This window comes from Magnolia sinica, chromosome 1 (assembly GCF_029962835.1).
Source record: "Magnolia sinica isolate HGM2019 chromosome 1, MsV1, whole genome shotgun sequence".
NCBI classification, from domain to species: Eukaryota; Viridiplantae; Streptophyta; class Magnoliopsida; order Magnoliales; family Magnoliaceae; genus Magnolia; species Magnolia sinica.
Window position 1 is genome coordinate 138,910,200 of NC_080573.1, and position 24,413 is coordinate 138,934,612.

Consider the following 24,413-nt stretch of genomic DNA (forward strand, 5'->3'; position numbering starts at 1 on the left):
AGGTACTTAGCGCGCAAACCGCTTCCGTTTAACGTCTCCGTTATAGTTTTTATTAAATTTACCTTTTCTATTATATTTAAAAATTGATGAGGTGGCACTTGCAGTGACGTTGACCAATGAAAACGCTGGAGGCAGGGAGTTCCTGCCCTCCGGGAGGCAGAGGATCCGCACTCTCTCCATGCAATCCATATCTCTCCATGCAAACCATGGCCATGAACGTGGAATTCTATAGCTTCTTGCTCTTTCTCTGGCTTTTCTCATACTTCCTATTTCGATCCATGCTCGGTCGATGGTCCACGAATGGTGGTAAGGCTGGTAGACTCCCACCTAGCCCTATGGCACTACCGATCGTGGGCCATCTCCACCTCATTCGCCCACTCTTACACAAATCCTTTGAGAAGCTGGGAAAGCGCTATGGCCCACTGATACATCTCTGCCTTGGTTTCGTGGGGCAGTCCGTCATCATCTCCTCCCCTGACATGGCCAAGGAATTCCTGAAATCCAACGACCTGACTTTCGCCTCCCGGCCACGCTTGGGTGAGGAGTATCTTACAGAAGCCTGCCCTGGCTTCAGCATCTCCCACTACGGCCCATACTGGAAATTCTTGAAGAAGCTCTGCGTAACAAAGCTCTTCTCTAACAAGAAGCTCGAACAGACGGCCATGATTCGTCGAGAGGAGATCATGTGCTTCTTGGGGTCCCTCCTCAAGAAATCAAGAACTAGAGAGAAGGCCGATATGGAGTTGATGTTGTCGACACTCACAAACAACATCATCTGCAGGATGTCCATGAGTACGAGGTGTTTGGGATTGGAGAATGAGGCAGAGGAGTGCAGGCAGGTGGTGGAAGAGCTGATAGAGACCATGGGGAAGCTGTACATGGTTCGTTCGTTTTTGGGAAGCTTGGAAAAGTTAGATTTGTTCGGGTATGGGAAGAAGTTGAACGATGCGAATAATAAGTTCATGGTGATTGCAGAGAAGATATTGAAAGAGCATGAACAGAAGCAGAAGCAGAAGAAGAAAGGAAGATGATGAAGTTGGTGAAGATGATTTGATGGATATTCTACTCAAAATTTCAAAAGACGTCAAAGCGGAGGCTCAGCTAACAAGATATAAAATCAAATATTTCTTTGAGGTCAGTATTTTCATCTTCTTCTTCTTCTATGATAAACGGGTGCAACTTGTTGGGGCTCAACCCGAACTGGACTGACCCAACCTGAAATTTTGGTCGGGTTGGGCTTGGGCTAGAAATCACCCCAGGTGGGGTTGGGTACTGCCCCACATGTCCCGAGCTCCAGACAGGCTAGGGTTCTGAGGGGCCACTGTGTTGTATGGATTTTATCCGCACTGTCCATCTTTTTTTTCTTTTTTTTTCGTATCACTTTAGATTATAAGCTCAAAAATTAAGCAGATCCAAGGATTAAGTGGACCACACAGTAGGGATTAAATGCCTACCGTTGAAAATTCATAGAGGCCACGGAAGTTTTGGATCAAGCTGATATTTGTGTTTTCGCTTCATACAGGTCTATATGAGCTTATAGAACAGGTTGAATGGCAAATAAACATCACGATAGGCCCTAGAAAGGTTTCAACCGTGGCTGTCTTTAGCACAACTGCTTTCTGTGGTGTGGTCCACTTGAGCCTTGAATCTGCCTCATTTTTCAGCTTATAACTTGAAAGATTAGCCTGATATATACAATATCCAGATGGACCATACCACTGGGAATGTAAAACTGCTCACAAAACCTCTAAGCTTATGCAGTGTGGCACGCTTGAGTTCTCGATTAGGCTGTTCTTTATTTTTATTTTTTTTATCCCAAATTTCTATAGTCAAACCTGATGAACTGGTTTGATGAAATATACACACGATGGTGGCCCCACACACAAATCTATATATGGTTGGCATCTTCTACCCATTGTTCCATTTGGTGTGGCCAACCATCCAGGGACGCACCTGACTATCCCCGGTCCCAATAGAGGCTATCCTATCGGATTCCTGTCCAAACGCGTCCTAGAATATATGATTTTTCCATCCATTTGAAAAAAAAAAAAAATCAGTTCAGTTGATGCCATCCATTTGATTTTTTTTTTTTCACTTGTTCCAGGACATTCTTGCTGCTGGTACTGAAACCTCATCTGTAACCATGCAATGGGTTCTAGCGGAACTCATCAACCATCCGACCGTGTTTGAGAAGGCCAGAGAAGAGATCGACTCTGTGGTAGGAAAAAACAGGAACGCACGGACATTCCCAACCTCCCTTACATTCAACCAGTCTTGAAGGAAACTCTCAGACTCCACCCAACAGCTCCCGTCATTCTCAGAGAATGCGCCCGTGATTGCACCGTAGCAAGCTATGACATACCAGAAAAGACATTGGTCTTCTTCAATGTCTAGGCCATCGGGCGCGACCCAAAGTACTGGGGAAGCCCACTGGAGTTCCGCCCAGAGAGGTTCTTGAATTCTGATGCCATTCGGGAGTGGGAGGAGAATGTGCCCAGGGGCCCCTCTCGCATTGCTCGTCATCCAAGAGACTGTTGCTGCCATGGTCCAGTGCTTCCATTGGACTTTGCCTAGTCAACCCATAGGCTCGACTAAGATCGACATGAAGGAAAAAGATGGTTTCACGCTCCGCATGGCTCACCCATTTAACTGCATCCCCGTAGCTCGCTGTCTCCCTTTCAACGATCAGCTCTAAAATGCAGTCTACCAATGCAGTCTAATAAATTACTCTCTCTCTTTCGTTCTTTTTTTCTTATGTAAGTCAATGTGTTTCCTTTTTTAACTTCGTTTAGTGTCTTTCTTTTGGAAAGTCGCTTATGTGATGAAACATAAGTACATAAGTACTCTGTGTCTGATGTCAGTTTTGGTTTTTTCTGGTGCTTTTTAATTTATTATTTCTCTCTCTCATCCCTCAAGGGTAAACTTGTTGGAAATAACAAATTAGTCCAAATAAAGAGCTGGTCGTTGCTGACTAAGTCTTTCAACCTTAGTTGAAAAAGTCTTTTAAGTTGTTGCTTAGAAAAAAAAAGCGCAAGAAAAGTGGAGGTAGGTTTTTTTTTTTTTTTTTGGCTATTTAAAGGTATTGCATCATTTTGTAATCCGTGGGAGTGGAAATATAGTAAAAGGTTTCAAAGAAAGTATTATTTATTTGTAAGCTGTCATTCGAGCTAGCAATAGTATTTTTTAATAATTGAATCTGACAAAGGTGCATCACCAGTGACCTCAGCTGCCCACTCCTGTTATCAATGGGTGGTCTGTATCAAAGGGGGCTCACAATGATGAACTGTCCACATCGAAGGTGATGAACATGTATGTTGGTTTGGAATCCGGTTACACGATACACGTGTGTGATTGGTGGGTGTGTCAAAACTAACTTATGGTCCAATTCAAATTGAATACCACTGGCCATTAGTGAGTGGTATGTAATCATGGCCAGTGGTATGTAATCAGATTGTCAAATGGTCCGAAGACCAACCGTCTATTCTAAACTGTTGGGTACACAAATCAAGCGATTTGTAGAGGTTGTGGTACTTCCTCCAATGAGCTCCTTTTTACCTTGAAATTTTAAAAACTTTTGAACGTGCAGCAGGTACATGGTCGAATGAAAATTAAAAATAGAGATGGAGAAGCCACACTTACCACTAAAATGGGATTAACGACCTGACTGAGAGCAGCAGAGTGCAAGAGTAGAAGATGTGTCAAAGACAAGTCGTACACTGAGATTATCACCTTGGATGCACCTTAGCCAAACAATTAGGCCAAGAGATCACATATTTGTGTTTGAAAACTGTTAGGTGGGATTGGATATTATTTTCAAGCCAAGGGAAATAAGGGAAATACACCAGGACCCACTAGATGGATGCAGCTCACATTGAAGGTAGGCCTTGTAAGGTGGATGGTCCGCATTGAAGGTAGGCCACACACGACGGACAATTCACATTAAAGAGAAGGAGAAAATGGGCCCAACATAATAAACGATAAACATCAAAGGTTGGCCCACATGATAACGGTGGATATTAAGGGTGAAACCAAACAATTGAAGGATAAGTACTTATGTAATGCTGAAACCAAACATACTTTTATACTTTTTGGCTGATAAGTGATAAGTATATTGTTTACCAAGCATACTTATTTACTAAATAAGTAGAAACCAAGATAAGCCACTGGAGGCAAAAGTAGCTTATGTGAAGTAACTTATAATCCAAGCACCCCCTAAAATGCAGCTCTAGAAATCGGCATTTGTCGCCAATATGCTACCAGAATGAAAACACTTGTATATTGGCTGACTACCTTACTGCATTTTAGTAAACAAAAAAAAAAACCTTTAGCTGGCCCAGTGCAAGCAAAATCGAGAACCTTCACAGCCCATTCAAAATCCCTACCGAAACCAATGGCCTATTGACAGCCCTAGCATAATAGATTCTGCAAATATATCCAATGAAGATAAAGTAAATTTGTAAGCTAAGCCATTTCCTCCACGAAAACTATGTGAGTTTTTATCTTCGTTGATCCATAGTGGGCCTTGGAAGTGGTTAATCACCAGTCCTATAACCATACAGAAAGGCACGTAACTGTCTGCTAGTAATTTAGAGTCTCCTCCTGCTCGGATCTTAGAAATGCTCGTCATAGCGAAGCTTAATAACCTTTTTGAATGATTGAGCTTGTGAAAAGCAAGTAGGTTTAGGCCAGGAAGAGATCATGACAGATACCACTCGCATTTCATCTTAGGCCTGCTGATAGGAATGGTAGGTGCTTCATACCATTTCTGCAGAATGAGCTCTGTGATAGCCATGTAAGTAGGAGATTTGGGCTGAAAACAGCAAGAGCTTGTGACACCCTACATAGATGTTAGGGTTTCTCTGTCAGGTGGGCCTAAGAGAAAGCAGTTGCAGATTTGGGCTTTGCATCCTGCACTAATCTAGTGGGCACACACGGGCTGATCGAAGCCCGTATAAATCCTAGTGACCTGGGCATTGGCCTGCCAAGGCCAAGTGACGATGCACTGAGGGCCTGTTTGGGGGCTTGGAAAGTATTTGAGTGAAAAATACTTTCCAAACAAATTATATTTCCCACCTGATTGGGAGTTCTCTTTTTGGTCGAAACATTTTCCGAGAATGTGTTTTCAAAGAAAAAGTCAAAAAAAAAAAAAAAAAAAAAAATTTATTCACCCTCCCCATGTTTCCTTTTCCCCTCAAATGCTTTCCTGGAAATAACTTTCAAAGAAAATGTTACTTTCTCAGTTTCCCTCCTTTTATTTCCCAAGCTCCCGAGTGAGCCCTGAGAGGTCTTTTGCACACACCCCCAAAAGGGTCATTTGATGAATAAACGCTGTTTTAAGGCAAACCCCAGTTCATGTTGTGCATTTGGATGCACTTTTGTAACCCATCTAATCTGCCACTCAATGGATTGCTGATTGATTTTTGGTGAGCCTACCAAACAAAGTTGCGAGAAAAACCCTTCTGCAGAAGTTGTCCAAACATTCCCTAAAGGAATCCCCAAATTCCAAAACGCATTTGACTCAAGCCCAAGTGGATGGCTCACTACAGCACTGTTGCTGGCTCACCTATGAGCAGAGTGGTGAATCTACTTCTAACAGCATAATCCATCATCATTTCCAACAGCTTTCCTATTTTTGTTGCATTGCCACGTGAACCAAAAGAATGCGGTGGTGAAACTATACGTTGCCCCAACACTTCAAAATAAGTGCAGACCCGTGTCTGGGATGTATCGCTACTGGTTTTTTTAGTACACTGCCGCCATCTAACACTGAGAATGGAAACAAGTCCTCAGACCTTTGGGAATGCAAGATAGTTGAATTGGGAAAGTAAAAAGGTCGTCCGCTTGGGCACATGACATGCCCAAGGATCTCTAAGTTTTGGAAGAGATCATGTGATGGGCTCAAATTAGAAGTTAGAACATTAATCCCCTCAGCTCCAAGTAAAACCAGTTTCCACCAAGAGGAGCACAGGATATTCGATTCTTCATTTCTGCAAGGACTCAAAGATGAGCGAGCCTACTCAACACCATCGAAAAATGCTTGTAAATGCAAATCTCGGCTCTTACAGAAATAAATTGTTTTTTCTTTAAGCTAAGTAAAAATATGCCAAGCATTCCAGTTAATGGTCTGCCATCGTCATTTCAAGACTCTTAGGACAGGCCTCAGTTTTTGGGGCGTGTTTCCTATTCACTCCATAGTTAATCAACATTCAGAACAATATAGCAAAGCTTGGATTGAATGAATTTCACTCTTTAAAGGAAAGAAAAACACTTAAATGTCTGAATCAAATCCAATATTCCAAAATCCTTCTGGAGTCATGGGAGGAACATACCTATACCGATGCCTCGAAACCCCATCATGGTGCTCACAGTGAATATTGTGACCACCATTGATGTTATTGTTGTTGTCATTGACGGTGTGTCTGTCTCCGTCAGGAAGAACAGCATCATAAAATTTCTTGCATTGCTTGCATTCAACTCCCTTCAAATTCTCCCTCTCAGCTTTCTTCCTTACTGGTTCCACAAACTTAAAACCTCTGTTCTCTGGCCTTGGAATTGAGACATGCTGCTTTGGTGGTGTCCCATCAGCATTTAGATCCTGTGTTTCATCATCCGAGTTCTCAAAATCCATGTCTTTTGGTGCTGGGGCTGGAATATCTAGAACATCTCCCTTTGGGGCTTTGTTCCTGTTTATCTTAGCATTCTCCAAGGGAGTGTCAAGAAAATCATCGTGCGGATCTGCACCGCCAGGTTCTTGCCGTAACCGAGTGTCTCTCCAACATGAAGATGATCTCTTTACTCCAGCTAACAACTCACATTTTGCATTTACGGGGCTCTTTTGTGCATGGAAGGAATTGGAAGTGGAAGGCAGCTTGACATTGCAGTTGGTGTCCAAATTTTGAATTGATCTGGCACCCTTTTCATCATCCAGTTTTTCGGGAAAACCGGTTTCATTCTTCCCTTCATTTGGTTTGGTAGCAATCCGTGTGGTATCTGGATTTTCACTTCTAGAACCTACAGGCACAAGACAGTATGTGAACAGATTGTTAATATTTGTAGAACACCATGAAGGGAAAGTTTTAGCAAGACCCGTCTTTCAGAAAATGATTCAAGACAGACACCAACTATGATGCACATGTTTCACAGAGTTCCATGGAGTGTGCACCAGAATCATCTCACAGTACACCTGGCACTAGTACGCAGTGACCAGGTCTGTTGATTTTCTGATACATTAAAAATTGGAGTGAGCGGACTATGACCACCATCTGGTCATGGGCCGCAAATGGATGGTTGATTCAAAATGAGGAAAATTTTTGGCAAAGGTGCACATTCACAACAGTGAGAAGGTCAGCATTGCCCAAACATTGCAGTTTTTTGGGCATGGCCTATCAGATCAATGGTCCCAATCACATACATGTTTGACACATATATGGTGGGAACCACACTTCATTGAATTTCTATGAAGCACATTTCATAATAGCATCTCTCTTTACTCAAATCTCTAATATTTGGCAGAACAAATGACCAGTTCTTTATCACAAAAAATCCAGGGGTTTTCTGATTGGTGTTGCTTCCCACTTCATAACTTGGTCATCAAGCAACCACGGCAAATGTGTTTATCAAGAATTTTCTGTGGTGAAATTCATGAGATAATTTTCATAAACCCAAATCAAAACAAAACAGGAGATGAAGTCAGCTTACCTGGTGAACCTTGCTGAATCTGATGATGCCTTGATGAATCCCTTTCCTCTTCCATCCTGTTGTGTGCGAGCTTATTTTCTGCGGTAGAACAGGACCTTTTGAGGAGAAAGTTGTACTGAGATTTCAATTCTTTAAAAGATTTTTTCAACTTTACATATTGAGCAGTTGCTCCTTTTCTTTTATTCTGTTCACCCAACAGCTCACGATCTTTCAGATCAATCTGTTGCAGCAGCTGCTCTTCCAATTCCTTTCCCTTGTCCTTTTCTTCAGCTTTCTGCCTAAGTTGTTCTTGGAGCTCAGCGACCTCTCTGTTCTTCTCTAGACTTTCTAGTTTGGCCAGTAGTTCTTTCTTCTCAGTTTCATACATGTGCAGTAACTGTTCAGTATTTGATAACTTCGCCTTCTCCCCTTCAAGCGAAGCTAGAATATGCTGGTTTTGTTCCTCTGCAAGAAGCTTTTCATGCCGGAGCTCTTCTATTTGATGTAAGAGAGAGTTTTCCTTCTTTTTCCAGTCATCTTCTGCAGCTTTCCTGGCATCCACAAGCTTTTTCCTCAAGCTTCTAGTTCTTGACTGGAAATTAGGGAAGAGCTGGCTGCAGAAGATAAACTCTATCTGCGAAATCCTGTCTTTAACTTCCTGAATTGTAGCCACCAATATGGTGCTGAGCCCAGCAAAGTACTTCGAGTCATCATCGTCAATGGAATAATCTAATACTGGTGAAGTCTGCAATTCTCCTTCCATCTCTAGAGATATCAAGATGACCACTTGTTAGAAAATGATCCATTGTAGGAATAGAGTCGATTCCATCAACTATATCCCACAATCCTCGTCTGTGAAGAAAATTCTCAAAGTGAATAGACCTAAGTCCATAATTTGTGACATCAAATGTACGATGAAAAATCTCGATCCATAATTTTTGAGAAAATATAAAGCAAACTAAAATAGTTGCAACGATGTGCGGTACCTTGATGCTATTGAGATGGAAGACGTGGAGCAGCAGCAGGTCAAGAAAGGGCACAGGACAGGGCCACACCAAATCACTGGACGATTGAAGTGAAAGGACAAAAGGATGGCTATTGCCGGATCATAGCAATCTAGTCCATAGAATGCCCTAAAAATCTTCAATAACCCTTTCTTCCAACAATACACACCAAGACAGAATATAGTATGTGTGTTCCGTGCAACACAAGCCGGAAGGAGGACGCAGCAGGGACAGCAGGGTCGTGGGCAGTAGCACCGGCAGGGACCCTGTAAATGGTGGTCGGTTGTGGTTGGCAGCGCCGGACGGTGACATACAAGATGGTTCGGGCGTCAGTTTCGGCGGAGATGGTGGTGATGCAGAAGACAGTCAGTTGTTAAGCTGGAGAGGCTGCCAGATGCAACAGTCCAGATCACGACCACTCAAATGGAGAAGAAAAACCTAATCTCAGAAATCACGACCGATTCATCGACTTCCTATTAACCCCATCCAACAGTCCAGATCCCAGTAAAGACCAATCACGAAGCATGCATAAATCAAGCACGCAAACACACCATAGATATTTCAAAGAAATTCATACAGATTTATCACAGCTTTTGCATCGAATTCTCATCGACTTTCTCGAATTTAAATATGAAATGAAATGATTTTTTTTTTTACTTCGAGTTCTTCATATTAATAAAATCACCTGAAGAAAACCCTAATTTCGTCGATTCGATGGAAAAGCCAGATCTTGCTGAGACGATGATGTACGTCCTACAAATAAGAAGGATCAGATAAGAGAAAGAAACAAATGAAAAAATAAAAATAAAAAAAATGAGAACAAACGATGAGATAAAAGATGAAAAAAGAAGGGATAAAAAAAACGAGAGAGAGAGAGTAGGAATTGGAGTTTTGGTGCCGAGATTTTACCGTCTGAGAAAGGATACGAAATTTCGAATCAAGTCGCCCCCTTTCCCTCTCTTTCTCTCGCGGGGTGTTATTTGATACTCTGGCATAGTATGGAGATCAATACGCAGCCACTCAGAAATTAGAAACAAGGCATACAATAAATCAAATTAAACCGGATATATTGTATAACCCGATGTCTTTAGCCCAGTTTCCTACATTGCGATTGATTTTTAAAAAATCTTGCGTACTGATTTGTGGACAGCTTTTCTTAAACATAGACATTGGATATCTTTATTTTTAAGTTTTCAACCGTAAATAAGTCTCCCTGAATCGCATGGTCAGATTACCGAGTAAGCATAATCTTTGGTTCGTTTTACATCCAAACTAAGATATATAGTTGGTAAAGTTTACTTTGAATTATATATATTATATGTGTGCAATTTATAAGTTATCTCTAAATACATGTGTATAATCTACCACACACAGTAATGCAAGGGCATTTTCACACCAAGTTTGAATGGGGTTGCTCATGGGATGAAGGATCAGACTCGGGGTGGGCAGCCATATGAGGCGGGTGGCTCATGGAGGCAAGCTCCACCCGTGTGAGACAGGTAGCTCGTGTGAGGCGGTACTCATGTGATTTGAAGCCCATGTGAGGGTTCAGCCGAGGTCTTAACCCATAAGATATGGGGCCTCAGCTATAAGATAAAGGGATTGCCGTGTTATAACCATTGCAACTTTTAAAATAAGTGGTTAATTGTCCTTCTTCAAATTCCTAGAATGCGCACCAAGTGAGTGAGGTCACTTGCAAGATTAGTTCCTCCGGACGTCGATTGCGTCCTACCCTCGCCCTTCTACACCCTGATCCATAGCTCAATTGGTAGACTGAGTGAAAGATATTTCAACATTGAGGTCTTGGTATCTATCCCTAGTGGGGGCAGCTAATAGTGAAGTGTAAACTGACAGTGGGGTGTACTAACAAGCTAACTAAAAAATAAAATAAAATAAGAGTGGCCACCGTAATGTATGGGTCTTATACACACCATCCACCCATTTTTTCCTATCATTTTAAGTTATGAGCCAAAAAATGAGTGCCATAGTCATGGTTGTCCATATCAATCCCTATATCTGCCGTCCATTGCACTCCCTTTCAGAATCTTCTAGCGTTAGCCCTTTTACGAGATCAGGTAGCAACGACCATGAGGGAGAATCCGATCGGAACCATGGATTTCGGCAGCCTTGACCATGAGTGCGGACAGTCAAGGTGGAGGCCAGATCTATGATCGGCAGCAGGTTTTGATTCGGCAATTTACAAAAAAAAAAAAAAAAACCTTGCCTAGATCACCCACAACCATTACCGTGAATGGATGGTTGGTGATCAAACTATGCCAGCGAGGATGCATCCTCTTCTCTGCTTCTCCGTTTCCCATCCAGCCATGGCTTCTCGCGGTACCGCTGTTTTCCTGGTGTTAGGGTTGCTGTTGGCGCTCAGGAAGATGACAGCTGGCTGAAAGACGTCGGCGCTGCAGTCCGGCTGTGGTGAGATTGTTGGAAATTATACATATTAATATATTTCTATATAATGTGGAAACCAAAAAATTGCAAAATAATCTGAAATCAGGACAGGCTGAAGCACGTCTGAAACGTTGTCCTTAAAGCGTTATTTTCCCCTACTCAAGTGAATTGAGTATGCTGATAGGTTACAGGCAAACCGCTTCTAGGATACTACGAGCCTGGTGTGGGTCTGCGTTCAGCAAACACAAAGGCCCACCAAATGGAGCTCTTATACACTCTATCTGGCAAAATTACAATATAGAAAAAGTCTCAAAAGAGAAAGAAAGAGAAGAAATTTCTTTTGATTTAAACCACTGCACTGGTCAGTTCTTCAACCACTGGTTCAGATGAACCGTTCTAGACCACACCGTTGGTCTGTTCTTCTAGCAAAGGTTCAACCCTTGCTGTCTTGCTGGAACCACTGGAGTATCAGAGAGAAGTAGTGAGCTGTGTCTCAATTCGTATGGGTCTGCTGGAGTGGGTTGAGAGATGGTTTGGAAACTCATCCAGACCCTCCTTTTATAGGCTATGATGGCTGGGGGTTATGGTCCAGGGAATTAAATCCCATGATCGTTTTCTAGCTGTTGGAGAAAACTAGCCGTTTTATGGCCGTTTTCTAATTGTTGTGTATGGGCCATTAAACTGTTGCATGCTGACTGTTGTGAGACAACAACTAGCCGTTTTCTAGCTGTTGGGCTAGCCATGTAGCAGTTACAGCTGGACCCTACACTAACTGCACAGTTGTTACAGATCTGCTGCAACAGCTCTATTTTTCAGCCCTCTATATATTCTGGAGGACTCTCATTCAGTCCTCTAGTCTCCCCTTCATCCAGTCATCCGCCTTAGTCACTTAGTCCCACCACGACTCGCATACGTCTCGCTCTAGTTCGCTCAAGGTCGCGAAGGAGCGACCCTCTGTAACACGATGCGGACGTGCGAAGTGCGCCACTAGCGCCTCTACAGCCACACTGCCTCACATGTCCACGCCCACGCCTTCGCACCGAGCCCGTGCCTGTGCCCGTGACCGAGACCAAGCTCGTACCCGTGCCCGTGCCCGAGCGCGACCGCGGGTGTTCCAGTGCTACGCACTGGAACACGTAAGGTCCATAGTCCTTGGACTAGGTGAGTAAATATTATAATACTCAACTGTTTTCATTTAAACCATTTTTTCTTCTCTTCCCTTTCCCATGTGGGACTATTCCTAAAAACCCACAAAACAGTATTTTTTCAAAACAAAAAATAATATATCATATATTATTTTTTTATTAAAATCAATATTTTTGCAACAATCCCCCACTTGATTTTTTATAACATATATATATTTTTTTCGGTTAAACAATTCTGCTAGAATAATTAGCTTATATGTATAAAGAAAGATATCTTTCGATTTTAATCTTTTCTTAGTGTAAGTATCTCAAAACTCTGTCGAAATGACTGGTAGCCGTAGCGTTGAACCAGTTATTCCTAGATAACAGAGTCAGAGAAACCACACACATATTCGCTATGTGTTTGTTAGAGTTCCCACAATCTTTCTCAGCATAATTAATGGTCATGTGCTTGTCTTAACTCGTGAACGATCTAGAGAGAAAAACTCTCAACTCTCATGAGAGACGGCATCATCTCTACGTTCATATAGGTGAAATCCTTCCAGTGTCTCCATTATTATAAGACACTTGTCCTTATAAACTGAATTTCATCAAGAGTTCTAAGACTCAACCCTCTTTTGTAACGCTCGGCACTTATCTATTATGGATGAGGTTATATAATTTAGTGCTGAAAACTCTTCACATATCAGTGACTTATTCACATATCAGTAAACTGGATTTCATTGAGGTTAAATAATTCTGCCAGAATAATTAGCTTATATGTATAAAGAAAGATATCTTTCGATTTTAATCTTTTCTTAGTGTAAGTATCTCAAAACTCTGTCGAAATGACTGGTAGCCGTAGCGTTGAACCAGTTATTCCTAAATAACAGAGTCGGAGAAACCACACATATAATCTCTATGTGTTTGTTAGAGTTCCCACAATCTTGCTCAGCACAATTAATGGCCATGTGCTTATCCTAATTCGTGAACGATCTAGAGAGAAAAACTCTCAACTCTCATGAGAGAAGGCATCATCTCTACGTTCATATAGGTGAAATCCTTCTAGTGTCTCCATTATTATAAGACACTTGTCCTTATAAACTGGATTTCACTAAGAGTTCTAAGACTCAACCCTCTTTTATAACGCTCAGTACTTATCTATTATGGATGAAGTTATATAATTTAGTGCTGAAAATTTTTTCACATATCAGTGACTTGTTCTTACCTATTAAACCCAAAATTAGAGATTTTCTGACTTTAAGTTGGGTTACCATCATTGGTGAAACTTTGGTTGAAGAGTTTCAACCCCATCCCTCTAGATGTAGCCTTTACTACCTCTCTCAGTAGAAGTTTAGTAAAAGGATCTGTCATGTTATTGCTTGATTTCACATAAGAAATAACAATGATTCCATCTCGAATCAATTGTCTGACATAATCATGTCGAAGACTGATATGTCTAGACTTACCATTATAAGTGCCGCTATAGGCTCTAGCTAATGTGGCTTCACTATCACAATGTAGTGATACAGCCGATATAGGCTTTACACAGAAAGAAATTTCTAATAGAAGATCCCTTAGCCACTCAGCCTCTTTGCCTGTTGCAGCCAGGGCTATAAATTCAGACTCCATAGTCGAATGCGTTATGCAAGTCTGTTTCTTGGATCCCCTAGACACAGTTGCACCTCCTAGGGTGAATACTTATCCTGTAGTAGACTTGTTGTCCCCTACACTTAATATCCAGCTCGCATCGGTATATCCTTCCAATACGGCAGGAAACTCTGAATAAAATAGTTCTAAGTTTTTTGTTACTTTTAAGTAACCAAGGATTCTACTAATTGCATTCCAGTATTCAATACTGGGGTTACTAGTAAACCTACTAAGTTTACTCACAGCATATGTGATATCAGGTCTAGTGCATTGCATAGCATATATAAGACTCCCTATCGCACTCGCATATTCTAATTGTACAACTGTTCTTCCAGTATTTTCTTTTAGCTTGATACTTGGATCAAATGGGGTCTTTGCTTTTTTATATTTAGATGGTTAAACTTGTTTAGTATATTCTCAATATAATGAAATTGACACAAAGCATAATCCCCACAATGTTTTTTAACTTTGATACCTAGAATGGTATCAACTTGTCCAAGATCCTTCATTTTAAATACGGAAGATAGAAATCTCTTTGTTTCAGTCACACATTCCATTTCATTACTTATTATTAACATGTCATTAACATACAGACAAATAATAATGATATAACTACCATCTACTTTAGAATATATACATTTGTCAGCTACATTATGCATAAAACCATGAGATAGTATTTTGGAATCAAACTTCTCATACCACTATTTTGGTGCTTATTTTAATCCATACAAAGATTTGACTAATCTACATACTTTATTTTTATTTCCTGGTAGAACAAAACCTTCAGGTTGTTCCATGTATACCTCCTCATTGAGGTCACCATTCAGGAATGCGGTCTTTATATCCATTTGGTGGATGTGAAGATGATGTATAGAAGCTAGCACAAATAATATCCTAATGGATGTTATCCTAGCTACAGGTGAGTATGTGTCAAAGTAATTTATCCCTTCTTTTTGTCTAAAACCCTTAGCTACAAGTCAAGCTTTAAAAGTTTGGATAGTTCCATCAGTGTGATATTTCTTCCTAAATATCCACTTACAACCTATAAGTTTACTAGTTCTCATGTTTGGTTTAATAGCATGGATTTCATTTCATCGTTTATAGCTTCTTTCCAGAAAGCTGAGTCTCTAGAAGATACAACCTCTTTATATGTTTTAGGATCATCTTGTATAGTCATCACTATAAGTATTTTTCTTATAACATTTTCTCTATCTCTTTCTACAAGATAAAAAATGACGGGTTGTGAGTGTATGTATTCATCTCCTAGACTCTTCTCTATTCTTGTCCTTTAACTCCTACGAGGTTTAATAGGAGCTTCCACTATCTGTGGAGCAGGGCTATATGATTCTCTATTAGGAGTTTGGATTTCATTATCCTTTGACTCCAAGGATAGTGAGTTCTCAAAGAACTCAACATCTCTTGATTCTATTATTGTATTAGACCCTATGTCTAGAAGTCTATAAGCTTTACTATTTTGTGCATACCCTACGAAGGTGCACTAAATAGCTCTTGGTCCTAACTTAGTTCTTTTTGGATCAGGGGTTCTATAATACGCAAGACACCCCCACACTTTTAGATATCCTAGGTTAGGTTTTTTACCTCTCCATGTTTCATATAGAGATATTTTATATTTTTTAGATGAAATTCTGTTTATTATATGGCATGCTGCAAGCGGTGCCTCTCCCGATAAATTTAGTGGCAACTTTGCTCTTATCAGCATTGAATTGACCATTTCTACTAATGTTCTATTTTTTCTTTCTGCTATTCCGTTTTGTTGAGGTGTGTATGGCATTGTACATTGTTGTATCAGTCCATGTTCTTCACAGAATTTATCGAATTCATTTGAGAAGTATTGTCTTCCTCTATTACTATGGAGAATTTTTATCTTCTTATTTAGTTGATTCTCTACTTCTGCTTTATATATTTTAAACATGTTCAATGCTTCATCTTTGCTCTTTAATAGGTACACATAACATATTAGAGCAATCATCTATAAAGGTTATGAAGAACCATTTACCTCCACAAGTAAGAATACCGTGCACAAGATCCAATACTTGAGACGATCTTTCAACACTTGAAAAAGGTTTCTTCGTCATTTTAGATCTTATACGCACTTCACATTTATCAGTTTCATTCTCTATGTATGAGATTAAACCATTCTTAACCATGAACCTCAAGGTACTATACCCTATATGGGCTAGTCTATCATGCCACAGTCCAGCAGATTCAACCATATATGTAGAAGTGCTACTTTCATTCAGAGAAAACTTAATCATCCCATTATAAGCATATCCCTTTCTGACAATATTCTCATTCTTGGACAGAATCAGTTTACTTGACTCGTACACCACCTGTATGCCTGGTTTTCCCAGAAGATCCCCAGAAACTAAGTTTCACCTCATGTCTGGGACGTGCAGTATATTAGTTAGAATCACTTTCTTTCCAGATGTGAATATCAGTTCGACAGTTCCTTTGCCGACGACCTTCGATCGGACTTCATTACCCATTTGGACTTCTTGACCATCGGTCAATTCCTCATAGGTTTTGAAGGCTGATTTGTCGTAGCACACATGTACAATAGCAGCAGTATCATACCACCACCCTGAAACTTTACCTTGAATGGTATTCACCTAAGTGATCATAGCTACAATATCGCATTCTTTTACTGCACTTGCCTCTTTTTTAGATTTGCGATATCGGCATACTCGAGCATAGTGCCCCGATTTTCCCACAGACATGACATGGGCCTTTGAACTTTCCGTTCTTCTTTTAGGTGTTTTTCTTGAATTTTCCTTTATTAGGTTTCATTAAATTGTTCTTCTCGGGATGTTTGTTATTAGTATTCTCTACCGCATGTACCTTGGACAAGGCATTCCCATTATCATTTTTTTGTCGCAGTTACGGGATTCTCCCTCAATTCTGAGGTGTTTCTAGATTTGTTCCAATGTGTAGTCCTCAGTTTTATGCAGCAACTTCTTTCTATAGTCTTTCCACATCAGTGGCAATTTGACGATTATAGCCCCGACTTGGAATGATTCAGAAAGATCGATTTTTATCGCTTTGATTTTGTTTATTATTAGCTGCAGTTCTTAGATTTGAGGCAGCAGTGGTTTATTATCTGCCATGCTAAAGTCAAAATCCTGGCGATGAGAAACTTGTTGGTACCTTCTTCTTCAGCCTTATATTTGAATTCCAGAGCGGCCCAGATCTCCTTTACTGATGACGTCTGTTGGTACGGATCGTATAGGCAGTCGAATAGAGCATTCAAAATGTGTCCTCGACATAAGAGTTCATCTTCGGCTCGTTTGGTGCGGGCAGCCACCTGTTCAGGTGTGTCTTTTTCAGATGCTTCAGGTAGCGCTTGCAGATTTGGATCTAATATGTAATAGATCTTCAGCGCTGTCAGGAGAAATTTTAGCTTGTCTTGTCATCTTGTAAAATTTGTTCCATCGAATCGATCAAGACGTATCAAGTCCTGATTCATCAACTTGATGGATGAAACACTATCAGCTTTTATTACAGAATAACGCTTTAAAATTGTTGGAAATTATACAGATTAATATATTTCTGTATAATGTGGAAACCAAAAAATTGTAAAATAATCTGAAATCAGGACAGGCTGAAGCACGTCTGAAACGCTGTCCTTAAAGCGTTATTTGCCCCTACTCAAGTGAATTGAGTATGCTGATAGGTTATAGGCAAACCGCTTCTAGGATTCGACGAGCCTGGTATGGGTCTGCGTTCAGCAAACACAAAGGCCCACCAAATGGAACTCTTATACACTCTATCTGGAAGAATTACAATATAGAAAAAGTCTCAAAAGAGAAAGAAAGAGAAGAAATTTCTTTTGATTTAGACCACTGCACTGGTCAGTTCTTCTGCCACTGGTTCAGATGAATTGTTCTAAACCACACCGTTGGTCTGTTCTTCTAGCAAAGGTTCAACCCTTGCTGTCTTTCTGGAACCACTGGAGTATTAGAGAGAAGTAGTGAGCTGTGTCTCAATTCATATGGGTCTGCTGGAGTGGGTTGAGAGATGGTTTGAAACTCCATCAAGACCCTCCTTTTATAGGCTATGATGGCTGGGGGTTATGGTCCAGGAAATTAAATCCCATGACCGTTTTCTAGCTGTTGGGGAAAACTAACCGTTTTATGGTTATTTTCTGACTGTTGTGCATAGGCCATTAAGTTGTTGCATGCTGACTGTTGTGAGACAGCAGCTAGCCGTTTTCTAACTGTTGGGCTAGCCATGCAGCAGTTACAGCTGGACCCTGCACTAACTGCACAGCTGTTACAGATCTGACGCAACAGCTCTATTTTTCAGCCCTCTATATATTCTGGAGGACTCTCATTCAGTCCTCTAGTCTCCCCTTCATCCAGTCATCCGCCTTAGTCACTTAGTCGCACCGCGACTCGCACACGTCTCGCTCCGGTTCGCTCAAGGTCGCGAAGGAGCGACCCTCTGCGACACGATGCGGACGTGTGAAGTGCAAAGTGCGCCACTAGCGCCTCTACAACCACACTGCCTCACACGCCCACGCCCTCGCACCGAGCTCATGCCCGTGCCCGTGACCTAGTCCGAGTCCGAGTCCGAGACCGAGACCGAGCCCGAGCCCGAGCGCGAGCGCGGGCGCACTGGAACACGTAAGGTCCATAGTCCTTGGACTAGGTGAGTAAATATTATAATACTCCACTGTTTTCATTTAAACCATTTTTTTTCTTCTCTTCCCTTTCCCATGTGGGACTATTCCTAAAAACCCATAAAACGGTATTTTTTCAAAACAATTATTTTTTATTATTAAAATATATTTTATTAAAATCAATATTTTTGCAACAATCTCCCACTTTTTTTATAACATATATTTTCTCGGTTAAACAATTCTGCCAGAATAATTAGGGTTTCAGTCGTGAGAAGGATCTAAAAATAAAATTAAAAAATAATAATAAATAAATAAATTACGCGGGAGCTACCATTAGGGTGGTGTTGGGGTTTTCTTTTGATTTCAGTTAGGCAATGGGCTTGGAGCCTTTGGTTTAGGCCTTATTCATGCCCATGTTCAGGGCCTACTGTATGCTGCATAGGCCCGTTTAGTAGCTCTAATTCAGGTTGGCTTAGACATGCTATCATGGCTATGGTAAAAGCCCAATTTTCGTAATAATTATGGGATTGATCTTGAACCTTAAGTTACTCAAATCCTTTGGATTTTGTTAGGCTCACTTTAGGTATTTGGGCCCATTGTCCAATGATGATTCTAACCATTAAGATTACTTACACTCGGCCCATTCTTTTAGCACAAGTAAAACCTTATGGATAAATTGATGGTTGGTAGGTTTCACTAATTAGATGGACTTGATAATTCAATAAATATTGTTAAATACATCATTAAGTTTTATTATGACCCAAATAGAGCCATTACCCATTTATTTGAAGCTGATATTAGATTGTTGACCATTAAGAATTTAAACATCACTTTAGAATATGCTTGAGCCTATGGGTGATCAACATCAGCTCTATTTTGGGCAAAATTAGAACTTTTGCATAATGGTCCATTGTGGGTAGGACCAGATAGCAATCTATGAGTCTTAGAGTAGGGATTAGAGTCAGTTGTGTTAGCTACCAAAGTGACTTCAATTGGTGAAAATTTTTGCTTCCAGACTTAAGAATATGAAATTTAATAACCATCCATCATAAGATTGCATTAAGTTGCATTTGTATCCATAACAGGCGGTGGTCATAATAAAGAGGTATCATCACTTGGTAGTATATGAGCGGAATGAAGTGATTGGTTATGGTGATATAAGTTTGAGAGATTTATTTTGCCCAAATGTGATGGATGTCTTAGATTTATTTCACTAGCACTGGTTAGCTTTATGTTCAGTAAAGCCTCATATATGTTGCAATTTCACCCAAATGAGGAGTTGCGATGATACGCCGGGCTCTTGCTAGAATTTGATGATTATAGCCCATTATCATTTTGGATCATTTGATTGAAGGCCCAATCAATTGAATGTTAATACATGTATAATGTTTGTAGTTTATATTGATTTAGTATCATGTGGGACTTGTTTATTCATTAATATGAGTGTTATGGTTTCTTGGTCCAGTTATGACTATTTCCAATATTCCAAACCAATTCGATTCAATTCCCTTTCTCACTGGGTCCAACTATCAAAAATGGAAATCATTCATTGAGATAGCCTTAAGCTACATGGACTTTGATCTGGCCTTGTATGAAGTTGAGCCTCCCATTTCATCTGACTCTAGTATGGATTTAAAAAAGACTTACTACAAAGCCTAAACAAAGTCAAACAAAATGTGTCTCAAGACCATAAAAAAAACTCGATTTATGATACCATGCAAGGTGTCATGCCAAAGTCAAAGAGTTTCTGATCGAAATAAGGAACTGATTCTTGAGATCGAATAAAGCTGAGCTGAGTTCGCTTTTGCATAAGTTGACTTAAGCCACCTATAATGGTCAAGGAAATATCAGAGAGTACATCAATGGGTTATCTGATGTAGTGACCAAAATTCACACATTGGGCCTTAAGATTGAGGATGAACTCCTGATTTTCTTAGTTTTGACCTCCCTCAAATCATCTATAATATCCAAAAGGAAAAGTGGACATTGAACGAACTGATATCTCAATGTGTTCAGGAAGAAGAGAGACTCAAAGGGTTGAGCAAGACACGAAGTGCACATCTAGTGACATCTAGTTAAGGAAGAAAAGGCAATAAAAAAAAAGTAAGCATAATTCAAGAAATCATTCTCCGGATCTTGTGGGTGGCAATTAGCCTAACTCTGAGGAAAAATCAAATAAGAAAAAGCGGGGACCTGAAGATGGTTGCTTCTTCTGCAAGAAGTTTGGTCATCAAAAGAAAGATCGCGCACAATTTAAAAAATGACTCGCTTCTAAGGGTAAGAATCAAGTTTTAGTCTTTTTTTAATCTAATTTGTGTTATATGTCCACAGACTCCTAGTGGATAGACTATGGTACAACTATTCACATATATAATTCCATGCATGATATACTCCAATGCCAGACACTAACTAATGCATAAAGATCGGTCTATATGGGGAACGGCATTAAAGTTGATGTATAAGCTATTGGAATTTGTAAGCTTAGGTTATCATCAAAATATTTTCTTATTTTAATAGATACTATTTGTGTGTCTTCTAAAAGGCGTAATTTGGTTTCCATTTCTCTTTTAGACAATTTTGGTTATGACTTTAAATTTGGAAATAGAAAATTAAGTATTTTATATGATTCAATTGTAATTGGTTATGGCACTAGTTAATAACTTTTATCAGATAGATTTGGATGTTTCACATGCCTACATCATTAACTCCTTATATGAAAACACTAAAGTTATTAAGCGAAATTTGGACTATGAAAATTCCTCAATGCTATGACATAGGCGATTAGGCAACATCTCTCGTGAGAGATTGGAAAGTCTTGTACTTGAAGGAATTCTTCACTCCCTAGACTTTTCAGACTTTTGGGTCTACATAAATTACATTAAATGTAAACAGACAAAAATTAAGAAAAAGAGTGCCACTAAGAATGTAGGACTTGTAACATCTCGGAAAAATCCGTACAAATACTTAAGTACCACCTCAGGCATAAATCACTAAAGACCAAATTCTTTAGGAATTAGACAAAAATTAATTAAGTACTAAAGTGAATTAATAAGCAGATTAGCTTGAACTACTTTCTATACGAACTGTAACACCCAAAACTAGTAGAATCGCTAACTGTCATGCCCTAAACCCTGAAATCCGATTCACAGGAATCTTGATTGCCGAATCCGGTGCTGACAGCCTCCATAGTATCCCATTCTCGGCTCCTAGCGTCCATACGCCAGATTCCGATCCTGGGGTCCTACAAGGAGGTTTTTTTTTGTATATACATTTAACTCGTAATAAGCATAACCACAAGATTACCCAATTCACAAAGGCAACATCATCATCACATATCCACTAATATAATCATTTGGGTACAATGCTGAAAGGAAATACATAATTAAAAACCAAGCTCTAGAAGACCACCGCACGCTCTAAGCTCAACACTGCTGCAACCTAACATCACCTGCACGCATCTATCGTTCATAAGCTTATAGAAAGCTTAGAGGGTGGTGTAAGTGTGTACAAGGTAAGTGCCAAGTATTCAGCATAATGACATCATCATATAAGACCAGAAATACCGGTAATCCATAAATCGTACAATATCGGAATAAGTAGAAATATTGATAAGATCATGAATTATCAGAGTAAGCAGGAATATTGACAAGATCATACGATAACAGAGTAAGTGAAAATACGGACAAGTCCATGAGTCAATCAATGTCAGAATATGCAATATAGAACTACTATGCAAATGAGGAATCATAAATAGCTAAATATCAGATGCAGAGGATACAATACAATATACATTCCTGATGAGTAACAAAAATAGCGTCAGCCGTACCTAAACCATATAAATGCAGAGACACAATAGCCCAAAATGCCATATGCCGCGAATGTTCTGCAATATGCGATGCGAATGGAATGACCATACTGGAGTGTGAAGTCGGGATGATGATACGTAGTATCGCAGGCTATGGGGTCCATCACAAGAGACTTCTATCCAAACCAGTCCCATACCTAAATTTGGATAGTTAGACTCAATGTGGTAAACTCCTGATCTTAAGTTAGTCGCGCGCCCCAACCGAAATCCTGGCCATTGCGAAAGCACTCATAACAAATAGTTGCGCACCACCAACTCGAGTGGATAGTGAATGAATGAATGCATGAATGAGTATGCAACTCCTACTCACTAAATTCATATATCAGTACAGTTCATCTCTAGGATTATCACCGAAGTTTAGTACACTCCAAATGGCACTGCCGCTCTCCCAGCCGCACAGTCCAAGTAAGCATAAGAAACCTCACTATCCGCCTTGCCAATAGTCTGCCAATACCTATCCGGCACGTTAATAGTGGATCCATTCACGAGCTGGTCAAACTCAACTTAGTATTGCCCCCTACCCTCGAGTGAGTAAGGCCACATCCCCTCCCAACCGACCACGACACAGTGAGAGACGCAGCCTCCTGGTATTCGGCACTCGGGCGCTCATGTATCCACTCGGTCTCGACATTGGGGCGTCTCCTGGTCACGGAGGTTTAGGGATTTTCACCCAGGGACATCTATGACGCCCGTATGCTAGAACCAAATATTTTCGGTGTCCTATTTGGCCATCCACGATATGCATGTGGAGGCTACGGCCCTGATGTCGCTAAGGCATACAGTAATCATAATGCGAGATGCATGAGTCATACAATCCAGTTATGCATCAGTCCTGCACCTACCGCGTGCTCATGTGAGATAACCTCCACCTATCAGGGAGTCTCATAACAACATGCTCAATGACATATGCAATGATCAACCACCTCTCATAACAAACATGCAGATGATGCGTATGGGCATGTATCATGATGCTATGCTGTCACATACTCATAACTGGTATCCACAACCAGCATCGATAATTGACCTCGACCATGTGGACATTTAGCTAACATTGCCCCCAAGGAATGGCCTACATAGAGTCAAACATATAATGGGCCCATGGCCTCACACAAGGGTCTAATATACAACACAATGGGTTTTACTCAAGGGCCACATATACACAACAGGTGGACCCTGCTCATGGGCCTAATACATATCACAATGGGCCTTGCCCATGGGCCTCAAATACATATCACAATGGGCCTTGCCCATGGGCCTCAAATACAGGACATGTGGGCCCTACATATGAGTCTTGAATACATCAAATGGACTATGCATCATAGGCTTAATACATATCACAATGGGCCCCAACTACGGGTCACATATACATCATATAGGTCTCGACAATCAGCCTTGGCAATCGAATTCGATACTCAGAATCGGCTTCGACAATCGGAACCGGCCAATACAATCGACCTCGACAAATCGACACCGATAATCTACATCGATAATCTACATCGATAATTAGCACCGACAATCAGCATCGATAATCAACACCGACAACCGATCACATAGACAAGACTGGGTCCATAGATGAACATCTGATCAACCATAATATAAAGATCGACCCTCGGCCGTGGTTATATCAAATCTGGTAGCATGGAGCCATCCGTCCGTGGTAAATGGGGCCCACTTATTTGGGTTAACCCACTAAGAGAATGATGAGAATGAGCCTGATAAGGCCTAAGGAAGGGTCACAATGTGGACATCTAACCATCACTGCCCAGCAATGTGGACATTTAACCAACATTGCTCCCAAGGAGTGGTCCACATAGAGTCAAACATAAGGTGGGCCCAAATATCCAACAAGTGGGCCTTAAACAGTCATCACAGGTGGGCCTTACACACACAGCACGTGGGCCTACACATCACGGTGGGTCGATACATTGGGCCACACCATTGAGCCTAATATACACATCACGGTGGGTTGCATCATTGGGCCGCACCAATGGGCCTCATGCAAATCAAGTCGGGCCTCAATAAATGGGTTGGAAATATATCACAATGGGCCA

General features: G+C 40.7%; 1 protein-coding gene and 1 pseudogene across 9 annotated transcripts; one reads left to right on the top strand and one right to left on the bottom strand.

The window, feature by feature from the left end:
- The first annotated feature begins 260 nt into the window (after window positions 1-260).
- LOC131249834 (cytochrome P450 93A3-like) lies at window positions 261-2,464 on the top strand (annotated as a pseudogene).
- A 3,753-nt stretch (window positions 2,465-6,217) lies between these two features.
- Window positions 6,218-9,703, bottom strand: LOC131220791 (protein gamma response 1). 9 transcript variants are annotated; one of them, XM_058215672.1, is made up of 5 exons: window positions 9,591-9,703; window positions 9,367-9,434; window positions 8,664-9,068; window positions 7,699-8,448; window positions 6,218-7,011 (listed from the first exon to the last, which is right to left on the bottom strand). In XM_058215672.1, exons 4-5 carry the CDS (start codon window positions 8,438-8,440, stop codon window positions 6,269-6,271), a joined length of 1,485 nt encoding a protein of 494 aa, XP_058071655.1. In that variant the 5' UTR covers window positions 8,441-8,448; window positions 8,664-9,068; window positions 9,367-9,434; window positions 9,591-9,703; the 3' UTR covers window positions 6,218-6,268. The 9 variants fall into 9 exon arrangements, with proteins under 9 accessions (XP_058071655.1, XP_058071666.1, XP_058071648.1 ...); XM_058215683.1 differs by having other exon boundaries at window positions 8,664-9,099; XM_058215665.1 differs by having other exon boundaries at window positions 8,664-9,154.
- Between the last annotated feature and the right edge of the window lie 14,710 nt (window positions 9,704-24,413).

Bases quoted from the DNA above. Each gene is read 5' to 3' on its own strand.
- LOC131220791 (XM_058215672.1), bottom strand. From the start codon at position 8,440: ATGGAAGGAGAATTGCAGACTTCACCAGTATTAGATTATTCCATTGAC. The intron at 7,012-7,698 runs GTAAGCTGACTT...TTGTGCCTGTAG, and splicing joins GATTCAGCAAGGTTCACCAG to GTTCTAGAAGTGAAAATCCA.